Source organism: Aquila chrysaetos, chromosome 5, assembly GCF_900496995.4.
Source record: "Aquila chrysaetos chrysaetos chromosome 5, bAquChr1.4, whole genome shotgun sequence".
NCBI classification, from domain to species: domain Eukaryota; kingdom Metazoa; phylum Chordata; class Aves; order Accipitriformes; family Accipitridae; genus Aquila; species Aquila chrysaetos.
Window position 1 is genome coordinate 52,002,622 of NC_044008.1, and position 15,354 is coordinate 52,017,975.

The window sequence follows — 15,354 nt, forward strand, 5'->3', positions numbered from 1 at the left end:
TACCAGTGCCTCCAGTTAGCAAAATGTAAATTCACAGGGAGCAACTTCTTTAATCTGTGGGCTTGCCTGGTAGAAGCCTTGATTCAGCAAAATAGGAGCACGTTTCCATGCTTATTACTCAAGACAGTGACTATTAAAGTCACCAGTTGTTGGTACAGACAAGGTAATTATTAAAAGAAAGTATGCATTAAAATAAACACAGATGATCCACTAATCAAGGGCATGCTTATGTCAACAAAGCAATTCAAAGCAGAGTCTCTCCAAACTGTACAAAGCTCCAGGAAAACCTGCCATACTTGAACCTAGCCATAAAACCTGGGTCTCAGGCCTTATCAAACCTAGGAAGGGTGGAATTTTAAAACTATTTCAGCTGCTACAGATGTGGAAGAGGGCTCAGCTCTGACGAGTTACGCAGATGTCTCTGAAAACCCTCCCAGGTACACTCATGCATTCCTGAATGCCTTGGCTCTAAATGACACAAACTGCTAAATCTCCCTTTCAGAAGTGAAACAGGCACTTGAAGGTCTGGGTTTGGTGAAGATAAAGTGGAGCTAAAATGCTCCTGGATTTTTTTTTTTTTCTCTCTAAAGAGTCTTTTGTTCTCCTTTGGGCTCTCTAAGGCTAAGACCTTCTCTCTCATGGTCTTTTAATGTTTCCTAAACAAGAGTTTTTAAAGGAAATGCTAAACACAAACTTGTCTGTTCAACACACGTAATCCAGTGACAGTGAATCCTTCAGGGCATCTTTAAAATCAGTGCAACAAATTGTAGATGCCAGCCCAGACCTCTGCCAGATTTAGCATTTTTGCCAAACATTTGTCATCACTGGTCGTAATGCCCCTATTGCTTATATTTAATAACCAACAAATGTTCACACAGGCATCCTGTCAAATCCTCATTATTCTGAATTATCTTGATGGGGTTTGCTATTGCATCCCTAAGCCACAAGCTTGTAACGCAATGCAGCACAGTTTGGGTGAGCTGACCAGCTTCTTGAGTCATGCAGTACAACCTGATGTTTTAATGAATAAATATTCCTCAAATTCATAATTTTTACGTGGAAAATTAAATTTCCAGTAAAAAGACATACAGCAGAAAGGATGAAACTTTATAAGGAGTACGGACCTAATTAAGCCTTCTTGGGACAGTTTCCTGCTGGGTAACTCATCCTATTATAGCCCTTCATCCCTTTTGTCCTTCAAGATCCTGCATGGTGCCCCACAAAGGTCAGAAATAAACCCTCCGTTGTAGGAGTGTGAAGAGCCTTAAGTTCATGTGGATATTATTACATGTATGCTTAAATGCTGTGTCGGATCAAAGCCTCTGTAGCTGTTTGGTTTCAAGGCTGAAACGAGTGGATCTTACTGCTGCAGATAGGTGGGAGAGGAGGACTGGTGTGGACTGAGGGCAGTGCATCTGCTTATGCTGGCTTTAACTGCGCACTGTGAAGTCTCTGCAAGGTCTGGTAGTGTTTTACCCAAATGGCAGTGTCATGCTCTTTCCTAAGCCCACTCCTGTCCCACCTCATGCCCTCTTTCTGCAGCTGCTACTTATAGAATCATAGAATCATTTAGGTTGGAAAAGACCTTTAAGATCATCGAGTCCAACCATCAACCATGCCCACTAAACCATGTCCTGAAGTGCCTTGCCTATGTGCTTTTTGAATACCTCCAGGGATGGTGACTCAACCACTTCCCTAGGCAGCCTGTTCCAATGCCTGACAACCCTTTCAGTAAACAATTTTTTCCTAATATCCAATCTAAACCTCCCCTGGCGCAACTTCAGGCCATTTCCTCTCGTCCTATCTCCAGCCACCTGACAGAAGAGACCAGCACCCACCTCACTACAACCCCCTTTCAGGTAGTTGTAGAGAGCAATAAGGTCTCCCCTCAGCCTCTTTTTCTCCAGGCTAAACAGCCCCAGTTCCCTCAGCCACTCCTCATAAGACTTGTGCTCCAGGCCCCTCACCAACTCGGTTGCCCTTCTCTGGACACGCTCCAGCACCTCAGTGTCTTTCCCGCGGTGAGGGGCCCAAAACTGAACACAGCACTCGAGGTGCGGCCTCACCAGTGCCGAGTACAGCGGAACAATCACTTCCCTGCTCCTGCTGGCCACACTATTTCTGATACAGGCCAGGATGCCGTTGGCCGCCTTGGCCACCTGGGCACACTGCTGGCTCATATTCAACCAGCTGTCGACCAACACCCCCAGTTTTTTTTCAGCTAGGACGCTTTCCAGCCACTCTTCCCCAAGCCTGTAGTGTTACATGGGGCTGTTGTGACCGAAGTGCAGGACCCGACACTTGGCCGTGTTGAACCTCATACAATTGGCCTCGGCCCATCAATCCAGCCTGCCCAGATCCCTCTGTAGAGCCTTCCTACCCTCGAGCAGATCAACCCTCTCTCCCAACTTGGTGTTGTCTGCGAACTTACTGAGGGTGCACTCGATCCCCTCGTCCAGATTGTTAATAAAGATATTAAAGAGAACTGGCCCCAGTACTGAGCCCTGGGGAACACCACTTGTGACCCGCCACCAACTGGATTTAAATCCATTCACCACAACCCTCTGGGCTCAGCCATCCAGCCAGTTTTTTACCCAGCGAAGAGTACACTTGTCTAAGCCATGAGCCACCAGCTTCTCAAGGAGTATGCCATGAGACGCATTGTCAAAGGCCTTACTGAAGTCCAGGTGGACAACACCCACAGCCTTCCCTTCATCCACTAGGGGGGTCACCTGGTCATAGAAGGAGATCAGGTTGGTCAAGCAGGACCTGCCTTTCATGAACCCATGCTGGCTGGGCCTGATCCCCTGGTTGTCCTTGATCTCCTGGTTGTCCTACTTGGCAATCTGCTGACATACTTCTGTAAATGCTAGGGTTTTCTCTCTCCGACCTTCCAGGTTTTTCGTCTCCTTATACTGACATGTAAGTTCTTGCAGCTGGAATGGGAAGATTACGGAGGTCTGGTGGACAAACAGATCAAATTCTTACTTAAATCAGGCCCAAACCCAACCCTTCTGAACTGCTGTGTAAACTTGAGTATGTTTCTGACAACTCTGCTTCTAGGCAATGCCCAGAGGTAGAAGAGCGAGCTCTGAAAGACTGTTAGAAAGGGCCATTTCACGACATTTCCTGTCCAGCCATCAAGCACTGGGGTTGCCTTAAAAAAAGAGCTTCTGGCAAGTTCCAGCCGAAAAGATGCCAACTTCTAAACAGAGCCCCCTAAATCTCTAAAAGTATCTGAATTTTGACAGTGGAGTAACTTCTCCCATCCTTAAAGCACAAGATGAATGCTGACACAGGCTGTGAAGTTGTTAGACAACTATGTATTTACATTTTCAATTTGAAGTTCTCTGCATGAACAAGATCACGGTAAACTCCATATCTCTAGCATTTGCAACCCAATAAGCAGGATTTAAGATATGTGTGCTTGTAATCATAGATTCACCAGTATGTGGGATAATTGGAGTAATTATGCCAGGCACAAATAGTTTTTTCATGCTTTATCGAGAGCATATAGGAGCACAAAAGAGCATTTCATCATTTTTGTTCCATGGTGAAACTTATCAGCATTAGTAGTAACTTCATACAGAGCAACCAAGATGCAGATAAGACTTGTTTCCCAGGGAAACTAGACCAAAATACTTGATCTTTCCTACTATCCAGTTCTATCATAACAACACAACCCTTCCTTCCTTCCTTCCTTCCTCCTCCCTCCCTCTGCCCTGTACTGTTGTCCCTCCCCAAACCTTGTGAAGTTGGAAGATCAAACAGTTTTAATCTGTTCCCACAGAGAAAATAATCTAGGCACAAAAGAGGCAAGTGGACAAAAAAGTTCCATTTAAGCGAGCAACCATTTGACCGGGAGCAGGACCTGCAGAGCCGGGTCCTCATGCAAACCATGCTTACTCATTGGAGCCACAGTTTTGGCATTAGTGTAATTACTCCAATAAGGGAGCGCAGAAGATCAGTACCTGGGTGCCCTTCCTTGCTTTCTACACTGAGATTTGCAGAAGTCCACATTAGACAACTAAGTCCTACTAAAACCTGATGGCAATTGAGTATTAATGCTCTTAAGCTGTTTTGAAAACACCAGCCTCTAATCAATCAATTTCTAGCAAGTAAAGAAAGCATGAGTTTTCAGCAGGAAGTATCAGATATAAATAGGACATGAGCTAACTAATGAGTTTGACTTATTTGGCACAATATGCTAAACCATGTGTATTAAAATATTATTAAATGATGACAGCATCAATTATAATTAAACCTTGGTATGCCAAGTGACTGCCACACCAAGTTGTCTATCCACAAAACAGAGGTTTTCTGCCATTTTTTAAGCAAAGAGACTCTTAAGTAGTTCAGACCTGACATTTAGGTTTTGTTTTAAAAAAAAATAGAAAGGAAAAAAACCAAAGATTAAAAGGGAAATAAACCATCACGGGTAGGAATGGTTTTATCATTTGTCTTTCAAAGAGCAGACTTTTGGAGTTCTCAGCTGCTAAACTAAACCTGTTAGGAAAATTAAGCCATTTCACTTATTACAAATGACATCCCTCTAAGACGCTGTATATAAATGTATCTATCTGTGTGGAAGTCTTTTCTTGGAAGGAGCAAAGCGATCTTGCATATCTCACACGGCAAAAGACAGGCAGACATTTATGATGAACGTCTTCTGCATGCAATTAAGAGCCTAATGTGGCCATGCAAGCACAGGCTGTGCAGGGGCTGCTCACCTGTGTTAAGGCTAGAGGCCAGCCTACCACTTGCCAGCTATTTTTATGCGCTTGCTCTCTGTCGGCTGTTCCTCCTTCACACAATGTTTGATGAGCCACTGCGACAAACAAAGCCCTATTTAACAGAAGTCTCACAGGTAATTAATTGAATCCACATAAGTTTCATCAAAGTCAGTGCCTGATCATGGGACAGTGCATTCACACGTGCATGCCCATGCACAGAGAGGTTTCAGTGCAAGCCAAGCCCTCAGTGCGGTGGTGTTTGCCTCCTCCAGCGACAAGCATACCTCGAAAACCACCGCTGCGCTACTGCCGTCCGCCTGGCAGGGCAGGGAGAGTGCAGGCAGGGCTGTGGGCAGCTGCAGGCACCGCGGAGGGGAGGAGGCAGGGAGAGCACCCACCCCCTGGCTCATTAGCGGTCCTTATTCTGGCTAATTGCATGTTATGGCACAGGGCAATGGATGAAGTTACACCATGGCCAGGCACAGAGCAGCTCAGAGACCTCCTGGCTCCTAAAGACAGGGGGGAACTCTCAGCCTTGCCCAGGTTTTATTTCGTTTAGACTGAACTTAGAACCAGGCAGATTATTTTATTTTCTAGTGTGAATGTGCTTTTGTTACAAGAAAGTTGGATGTGATTTTGTATTACTGGACTAGATTTTGCCTTGATTTATATAATCAGTGAAATCCCATTGACGTCAATGGAGTTGCCTGGATATAAGTAAGGGCAGACTTTGGCCCTGGTGTTCATGTCATTTGTGGTAATAAAAGGAATGTCCTAATTCTCCTAAAGAGTAATCGGAGACCAAGCGCACAATTACTTTAACAAGTGTTTCCATTGCTTCTTTAGTTGAAATTCACATGAACTTTTTTGTTGTTTTTAACCCTTTATTCATTTCCTTAAACTAACTTAGTTGCCATTGTTGTGGAAGATAAATGTAATTACATGAATTTCACAGATCCATTAGATTATGGGAAGCCTAAGAGAAATATTCCTATGTCATCTTTATTTTTACTGACGATCTTCCAAGATCATCTTCATGATGTGACTTGTATCATACTAGTCTGGTAGAGTTTTTCCAATAGCTCAAAAGTTGCTCAAGAAAAATATTCAGCTTGGAAATGTGTCTTCTTTGAAAGTACTAGTCATTTTAAGTCATGAGACTATGATACATTCAAACTGTGAATAACGTTTTTCTTGGCTTGATGAACATCTCACTTTTGGGCCATCCAACAATGAATGGCTAGAGCTCTGTGGGGAGGCAGTTGCCAAAGGAAGTATATTCGTACCTTCCAGAAGATGTTGCATCAGAGATAGTGGTGAAGTAGTTCATTTCACAGAACTGAGAAAACTCCCTGGTGCATTGGATGTTCCAAGTACCCTCATGATTTCTCAGAAAGATCTTACTGTAAATGCAGACAAAACCTCTGCCTAGAGCAATTGCCAGTGTGTAAGGAAAAGATAATGTAACATGCATGATTTACCACCAGGCAGATGCTGCCTTTGAAATACAGCCTCAGCTATTACATACTTTTATATTGTAAAATAACTTCTGCTTTTGTAAATTACAGAAGTTAAAAATCCCTCATCTATTCACAGAAAAGGCTGTTCACGTGGTATTTCCATGCTCTGCTTATCAGTGTGCCAGAACATAGTTCTGGAAGGGAAAGACCACTTCACAGACTCAAGTGGAGATGCAAATCTCCCGCGCTGGATTTCACTTTTATGCTTATATCGGTGATAGTCTGTGCTTCATCATGGTTATGCTACTTAATTGGACTTAGTATCGGAAGGCCACTTTAAAATCATTGGACTACAATGTCTTTTCATCAAAAGCAGTTTGTTCTGGAGTTGAGCTAGTCATCTTCAAGAGACAAATGCTGTGGCTCTGCACAGATTCCTGCTCCTGCTGCTCCGAGGAACTCAGGCAGCACCCTACCGACTCCGTCTCCCCCAGGGCTGTGGCTCAGGACAACTTGCTGGACACGTGACTCCAGAAATGTTTGGTTAATACATCACTTCTAAGCAATGCCGTCTAGAGACACAGTAAATGAGAAACAGTAGCTTCAGTAGTACAAAACAGTATTTCTAAAATGTGAGATTACAGTTCTTGTTAAATATAACTTTCTTAGGAAAATAGCCAACTGCACATTACTTCATAGGCTTACAGTCTCTCACGGTCTGCTCCTGCCCTAGCTCACTCTTCAGATCAGCTGTGCTCGTCTGCTTTCTAGGAAGGGATACATTTTCAAATGCAGTTACCTAAAACTGAACATTTCAAATACATGACCTGTATTTGTCTCTCTTAAATAAGTACATCCATTCACTAGTGTGCTTGGGGACAAAAAATGGAGTCAGCTATGAAAAGGGCAGGCAGAAAGGAACCAGAACCAAGCTAGATGGCTTTCAAGCAGAAAACGTGTATGTTTTCCAAAAGCATCTAAGAACTAGCTGTCAAATTCAAGTGTCTTTCAACTCTTTGCAATTCTTAATGGAGTCAGCTTAGCGCAAATGACAGAATTTGTGAACTGCAACACCAGCATGACAAGATGAAGCACCTTACCTGCTACCTTGACCTGGGTGGGTCTGCAGGCTCTGCACGGCAGTACTTGGAACTCCTCTGCCTGGTACATGGAGTAGTCAGTGCTTGCAACCACCAGCCTGTCTCCGGGTTTCCATGAGCTCGCGTCATCCACCAGATTCAGGACTGTGCTGTTCACATTGGTGTCAATGGTTACCGTAAGCTTTGGTTTCACTGAAAAGCCAGAATGGAAGGGTGGAGAATTCAGTTAATCTTATCAGAAAATGCTGGCTCTTTTTTTTTTTTCTTGCCTGGAACTCCACAAAAATGATGATTTCGTCATGCAACAAAAAATAGTTAACTCTTCCAAACATGTTTTTTACTGGCTTTGGCTTGGAAAGGGAGCAAACCAGAAAGTGTTTTCCTTCAGTTGCAGGCAGGTGGTTTTTCCACTAACCCCAGGACTAAATTTAAATGTAGATCTTAGTGGCTCGTTTTCACCACACCCACTTAGCAGCAGCACTTGTGGGCACTGGCCTCTGTTATTTACAGCAGTCAAGTGGTCTTTAACATGACTGTTTTTTCCAGCAAAACAACAGTCTTCCACCCTTCTTTTTCCACCAGCTGAGCACTGAAGAATCCTAATGACCTGTCTAATGACCAGGTTAGGGACAGCAGTGTTGGAATTAATAACTACAAAATAAAGTATTGCTTTCAAAACCTGTTGTCTTCGCACAGTCTGACTAATCCTACCTCATCCCAAAATGCTTTAGCAAAAGACAAGATATTTACAGGAAGGGACTTGCCAAGTATTTGCCACAGCCTTGCTGGGCCTTTGAGACAACACCCTGTTGCCTCTGTTAGTGCTCAGGAATTTTTCCCGAGATAAATCTTCAGCCGTTTTATCTGCGTTCATGTCAATAGCCCAGCCTAAGTTTTAGCTTGGGAAATTACTCAAGTTATTCTTACACCAAACAAGAGCCAGTCATCAGAAGACAGTATTTCTGCTTTTCCCTGGTCTGGCTTTCAAACATGGGGCACATACCAGATCTGCCACACAGGAACCGTACTCTGTAGTTCTGGCAGCCCTCACCCGTCTGGTCCTTGCCATGGCACAGAAACCTGTAATCGTGGCCGCTCTTGTAGAAAACCTCAGTTGTTAAATTAGCTCCATCAAGCGTCATTGCCTGGCATGAGAATAGAAATATAAAACAGGTAATACCTTAAGGTGAAGGGATTTCACCAAAACATCGATGCCATCAGAAGAGGCTTTTGCTTTGTTTTGGGTCATGGACAACAGTTGTATAACAAAACATTGTGATTGTTATATACGCTATCCAGCCGGCACTCCAGCTGGTGCTCAAACACAGCTATTTTATCCGAAGCTGCATAGATTATTGCTAGGTGCGTGCCTTTCTCCTGCATCTATATTAAGACCATGTGCTTTTTTTGGGACGAGTATTTTGAGCTCCACTAACATCTGCCTCAGTGCCCTAGATTTTCTCTTGCCATTGGTTTGAGGGCAGATGAAAAGACTGAACACAGATGCTTGCACCCAAATGAACTCATGGTTTCAAGCCTCCTCACTGCGCTCATTTCATTGCTTGTGGCTAGGCTATGTCTGAACCTTGCAGAAGAAAGAGGTAGGGGTCTTATTTCTTCTTTTCATGGATCAGTCTCTCTAAGACAAAAACAAAGCTGCTGCAACACCCGTCGCTCTAAAAGGAGCAAGAAGAGGTGGCCTTTTCTCACATACAAGTACCAGCCTGTAGAGCTGCCTTGAGAAAAAAGGCTGTATCATGCCAAGAAGCAGTGCGATATGTAGCCTCTCCTGTGTTCCTGCTGGGGCAATGTCACCCCTCAGGGTCATGTTAAATTTCACAGTCTGGCTCTGTAGCTTGCAATTCTCTTGACTCTTTCACAAAAATGCGATGCCATGCATTGGGCAATCCAAATATCACGTGCATTTTAACAAGGCACCAGGAGATAAGTCATCTTTCAATGAAGGGCCTGATCCCGATTCTCGCACTCATGCAGACCTTCCTTATTAATGCATACACCCCACTGCCATGTATAGGATTAGCACTGTCAGCTGAAGGAATGTGCCTCTGGCTGTGCTGCGCTTCTGTTATTATCATCATATCTTCAATTTTCTTGTATGTAGCATAGCCGGAGCAGACCAGCTGCTATAAATCAGTGTGACTTTATGAAAGCAATGAGCAACACCAGATTACACTACCTGAGGATTTGCCATAAGATCTGCAGGATAAACTGAAAAATGTTGTCTTGCTTTTAATATACATGGAAAAAAAGTAACTGTCATTTAACAGAAGAGAAAAAAAGGTTCGTTTCTTGAAAAGAATAATATCTTTCTTGTTTCTCTTTCAATATGCATGCTAGAAGGGGCTGTATCATAACAAACATCTGACCCCTATTTTGAACTGAGTTGTCACTTCTAATATACATATATGGAAGCAGAAATTAATGTGGATTTGCTAAGACCTGGCAGAAAATTATAGGGCAGTTTTTTCCTTTCTGTTCAAGAGGAGATTCTTTATAACATCTAGCCCTGGAAACTTTCACTCATACTGTCAGCATTCCCATTTACTTCAATAGAGGCATTCTTGTGAATAAGGACAACTCCACTGGTTTAGAGTATGCAGGAACCTTAGGTTTGCCTCCCACAGATATGAAGTATTTTATTGTCTTTTGCTAGGCAATGCTTCTGCTGTAGTTGTTTTACCAGGTAGACATATAAAGTATATGGTGAACATATGCAAAAAAAATCTTGGGTTTTGCCTTTTTTATTTTGTCCTTAGAGAGGCTTTTGCAGTCTCAGAAAAGGTATATGATTTCTCCTCAGCATGCTGGCCTGATGGCATAATTATAATGTTTAGCCCCAAACAGAATTCAAATTTCTTTCCACAGAGGAAAAGCAATTGACACCAAGAAATGGCTGGAAGCTCACGGGTATTTTTGGCAACATACTACAGCTGGTAGCTTTACCATCTCATTACATTTTGTGATTAATTTTTTAGGTAGGGTCCATTCCATGACCATTTAAAAACTTTGAAATTTTCATGTGCTTTTTCCTTTTAATCTTCCAGTAGGGAACCATCTATTTCATGATAGCTTCTGTGCTGTCCATGACCTCACCTGTACTCCTTTTCATGCCAGAAGCCAGAATTTACTGAAAGGAGCTCAATTCTAGAAATTTTTGTCTCAGAATGATACAAGACTGGATATCAGATTTTGTTCATTATGTATTAGAGCAGTAAAATAATCTGTGTCTTTTATTTAGAAACAAAAATTACTGACAAGCACAATTATTTGGGGGTTCAGTGTCAGTCCGAAGAGGACTTGCCCCTCTAAAGTGTGTGGTAAGCTAGCCTACCTGGATGTCAAAGGGTTGCCTACAGATTTTATCAGGATGAGCAGCTTTGAAGTCAGAAAGCTTCTCCATGTCCTTAGATCTCGCTTTATCAGGCTTCTCAAACCACTCTGTCCATTCGACATCTGGAGACAAGTGCAAACAAGAAAATTCATTTGAAAGTCAAGCTTAATGAATGCAGCAAAAATGCATGAAGCATAATACAATCTCAGATATCATTCACAAGTTTCTCCACTGATGATCTGATTCCTGCCTCTTCCTGCCATTCTGTCAGCCGCTTTGAATGATGCTGTGAAGTGTAACCAGCCAAGGGAGAGCAGAGTTATTAAAAGCTACATAACTGGAGTATGCAGTATGAGCATTATTAATAGGTATGGATTTTGGATCTGTGTCCTCCCTAGCTGCCTTTTCTGATCTTCAAGTCAAGTTACGACCAGTTACTGTATGTTGTCTGAAACACGGACATGATGACTATGCAGTCAAAAGAAGTAAGAGGTTGTGTGTGATCTCTTAGATCATAGAGATGGAATGTCATACCCAGTGCAGTAAAGGAAAAAGGATCCCAGTTATTCAGAGAGTCCTGGAGACAACTGGGGAAAGAATCTGTGCGTGTTCTTTACTTGGGTTAGCGGAGAAGTAAACAGCAGCTAGCAAGTCCACTCTTCCCAAATGGAAAAGTATTGCAATAAAAAGGATGATTCACCCTATTTGCCAACTATCTACCACTGAGTTAAATGGCACACAGACCTCTTACCTTGAACCCACTCGCTAGTCGAAGAGACGTTAAAATGTTCTCCATTCTCAGCTTTGAATAGTTTGAATACTTTGGCCACAGCTGACCCTTTGTGACCTGTAAAAAAACAAACATTGGCAAAATCACTGAATGCAATTGATAAAAGTCAGAACTGAAAAGGTAATGGTCCATGTGTGTGTTTGCATATTTTGGCTATATTATCCAGAATTAGCCCTGCACAGCTTCCAGAAAAAATTTAGTGATCTTGGAATGAGGCTTCAGACACTTTTATAACTGCTTGGACAATCAGGAGGAAAAATCTTCAAAAATCAAGAGGCAATTAAAAACCCAATGATTTGTAATGTATTGCTATTTTTATTTGATGTTGTAGCAAGCCATGTTGTTAGCTGCTCTTGAAAATGTCATGAAAAGACACAGACTCAAAAGTCTTCAGCTTGCAAGAAAATGGTTTCGCAAGAGTTTTTGAGGCTACCAATACAGGATACACTGATTAAATTTTCAGCTGGTGTGAACTGGGTTTGTTCCACAGCTTTGTGTCTAAGAGAGGCAGTGTCTGAGCTCAACGGAGTTACACAGATTTACACTGGTGCAGGATCTCACCTTTTATCTCAGGGTTTGGATAACCTAGGTTATACCCCACTCAGCTGCTTCAGCTGCATTAATGGGAAGAAGCAATATATACAGACAGCATTCAATTAAGTATGTCTAACCATCAACTGCTCAGAGCTTCGATGTAATGCAGTGTCAAGTGAAAACACCGTTGACCAAATTAATCTCAGCCATAACTCCAATAACTCCCAGAGATAATGTCAAGCCAGCATTTTGTATCTGAATTACCTTGATATTCAATGTGGTCTTCAACAGAAGAGGAGGGATTTCCTTTAACGGTAATAAAACTCCATGGGTGCCTGGAAAATGAAATGAGAAATGATTAAGTTATGTCATGTATGAGATGCATATTTTTTATAGCCCGATGTTCTCACTTTTCTTAGGGGCACAGCATTCAAAACAGCCTGATTAGTGTGACAGGAGCTTAGTTAAAATTAAAAGTATCTTAACACTCTGTATTTCTTCAGTAAATATATCAAAAGAGAAGGAAGTTTGAAGACAAATCCCTGCTTAATACACTCCTATAACAAGTGTGTTGCTCTTAAATGAGTGTTTAAAGAGTCTTGTGTGTGACAGACCCAAGGGACACTGGCAGCTCCTTGGGGAGCCTGAAAATCTTTTGTGAGCGTGTGCGTGTGTGTGTGTGTGTGCGTGAGTACACTGAAAAATATGAAAAGAAACCACTTCTGCTTAAATAAATATAGCTCATACTGAAACCTTGTATATCACAATTGTCTTTGGAATGACCCATGAAAATCTCTAACAGACAGACTGGCTGGCAAAGGACAATAAAAAATACCTAGATAGCCTCTGCATATCTAGTTTCCTTATTTTGAACATTGAACAAGGTTTATGAGTCTGAATTGTTTGTTCAAATATGATCCCATGTCAGAAGTAAGTTCATTACCGCCTGGTGGTTATTGGTTGAGTAGGTTCAATAGCTATCAGCAGCACTGGAGAACGAGCACATGGATGAGTAAGCAATGGAGACAGAGACTAAAGTGCCTGCCAACCTTGGAGGTGAACCCAATTAGTAGGGGTCAGGAGGGAGTTTTCTCTTCCAAATAGAAGAAGTTCAGGCATATCTGCTCTTAATGACTAACAGAATAAAAGATATGTTTTCAGGATGGTAGGGAGACTGTCACCGCTACCCTGAATTTAGCAGTCCCATAGATTAAAACATGTCTTTATAGGTATAAATGCCCAGTGATTTCAACTGCATCAAGATTCACCCTTGAGTCCTGCAGGTCACCTTACATTTACCATCTGCTGGTATAAGCGAAGTCGTAAACCGCTCTGGGACTTCAGAAGAAAACATACACAAACATTGACAGACAGCCACTAAAACATGCACAAATCACCACTGGCGTGAGATGGGCTTTGCTGGGATTCACAGCCCCGCACTTTGGGGGCAGCAGGAGCAGGTTCTGGGTGAGCACTGGCGCACCCCACGCCGTGCCGAGGTCCCACGCACGCACCGGGCACGGGTCCTCGAGGGGGGGCAGTCCCAGTGGCGTGTCCTCAGCCCCAGCACAGGACAGGCGCAGCGGAAGCTGCCAGCACAACTGCCTCGGGAGCCTGCCAGCACGCCAGATGCTCCTGCTGGAAAACTGGCCTGTGTGCCAACTGCCAAAGGCACTGCCGGGCTGTGATCTCCATCCAGGGAGAGAAGGGGGAGGGGGGCAGGAAGGATATTTTATCACTCAGCAGGCAAGATAGATAATTTTTTTTTTTTTGGTCACCAAATTCAAAACATATTACAAAAAAGATGATGGCCCAAAAATAATCTCAAAATAATCTAAAGAATAAGAAGCTATCTAGTTCTGCAGCTCAAGGTTTTGCCCCATTTCGTATGTTAAAATACTTGTTTCTCCCAGGTTTTTTTATCACTAAAAATAGTTTTAAAGTCATTCAACCCTGACACATAAAGACACATGCAATCTGTTTGGGCTATACGAAATGAAGGGACCAGTAAGTCCAGAGCCAAACCAGTGATATATGGGTGGGATTCAAAACAGAACAACTATGTCATCAAGTGCAGAAAAGCTTTCTTTTAATTTATTAGTAGAAGGGAAAAAAAAAGCTCACACTTAAAGAGTAAACTCACTTTTCAAAAGGGCAACAATAGAGGAGGAATGCAAGAGTTTCCTTTCATTCCTAATGTTCTGGACTCAGCAAATAGGCAACTGGAAGAGGTGCCAGGAGTACAGAAGCATTTTTGGACAAATCAGCATTGCTCATCGGCTCTGCTACAGCAAGGGGGAGTTGCACAACTTTAAGATCTGGTTGAACATGGAGCAACGGGAGAGAGACAGAAATTTGTCCGTATAACCCCTGCCACCACCCCAGTCAGAAAACAACCCAGTCTACAGCTGAATAGCCTGGCTCAAGTGGCACCTCACAAACTGTGAAATAGAAATTTCCTAAGCCTGGGGCTTACACTGCTATCGTCTCAGTGATGCCCACGGTCAGCCCCAGCCATTGGCAGGGAGTTGAGAAGATCTGACAACGAGGATTCAGCAGGACCAGCCAGCAAATTCTGGGTGTCGGGCGGTGAGTGGTGAGAGCACGTACACGGGCACGTTAGAAAGAAAAATCCATCCACTCTCCTCTGTCAGAGCCTTCCTTTGCCATACAGGTTGACGTATTGATGTGTGTGTGCAATTTTCTCATCCTGAACATTTTTTTTTAAGATCTTCCAAAAAATTCTGAAAAGCACCTGTCAGGTGTATACATCCTTATTCATGGTTATAGATGTGTCTGAAACGTAAACTGATATGTCTAAATCTTGTTACACTAAAGTGAAAGTTCAATTTGCCTAAGGAGAAAAGCTTGGATACGTCTGACAAAGCTGCCTGTCTTCCACTCTGCCATGTAACTGCCTTTGTAAATCTGGTCCCAGCTGCCATCCAGACAACATTTTTTTTTTGAAAGCTGATGAACTTAAACGCTGAGAACACTCCTAAAAATACAGTCTTTTAAATAATGCACCAAGGTGCAGGTATTTTTCCACATACCAGTATGCTGGTGGGAGACAACAGTTACCAACTAATACCACATTATGGTACCCACAATGTCCCTATTATTTATATAAGGAAATATTGTGGTATTTCAGGTAACATCATGGCAAGGATTAGCTTTTTGACTGCAAACAATAGCAATGTTGAAAGTCACACTTCCATCGATGAATTTCTATGGTATTTCCATTATAAGCATTTAAAGCAAAGAAGTGAGAAACTAGCATTAAAACACCACAGCAGCCTAAAAACATCAAGTGCAATTTACTTTTATAAACATATGCGAAACCCATCAATTTCTTCCTGTTGCACAATTGGAAAGAAAAGTATAA

The 15,354-nt window shown here is 42.6% G+C and overlaps 1 protein-coding gene across 6 annotated transcripts in view; it reads right to left on the minus strand.

Moving 5' to 3' along the window:
• The window catches only part of LOC115341334 (cell migration inducing hyaluronidase 1), a 119,643-nt gene that overhangs the window by 36,269 nt on the left and 68,020 nt on the right, over positions 1 to 15,354 (minus strand). For all 6 annotated transcript variants that reach the window (XM_030014124.2, XM_030014122.2, XM_030014119.2 and 3 more), the window contains exons 7-11: positions 12,234 to 12,304; positions 11,397 to 11,492; positions 10,646 to 10,767; positions 8,297 to 8,438; positions 7,294 to 7,485 (exon numbers count right to left, since the gene is read on the minus strand). In XM_030014124.2, coding sequence (XP_029869984.1) covers positions 7,294 to 7,485; positions 8,297 to 8,438; positions 10,646 to 10,767; positions 11,397 to 11,492; positions 12,234 to 12,304 — 623 coding nt within the window. The remainder of the gene's footprint in view (positions 1 to 7,293; positions 7,486 to 8,296; positions 8,439 to 10,645; positions 10,768 to 11,396; positions 11,493 to 12,233; positions 12,305 to 15,354) is intronic.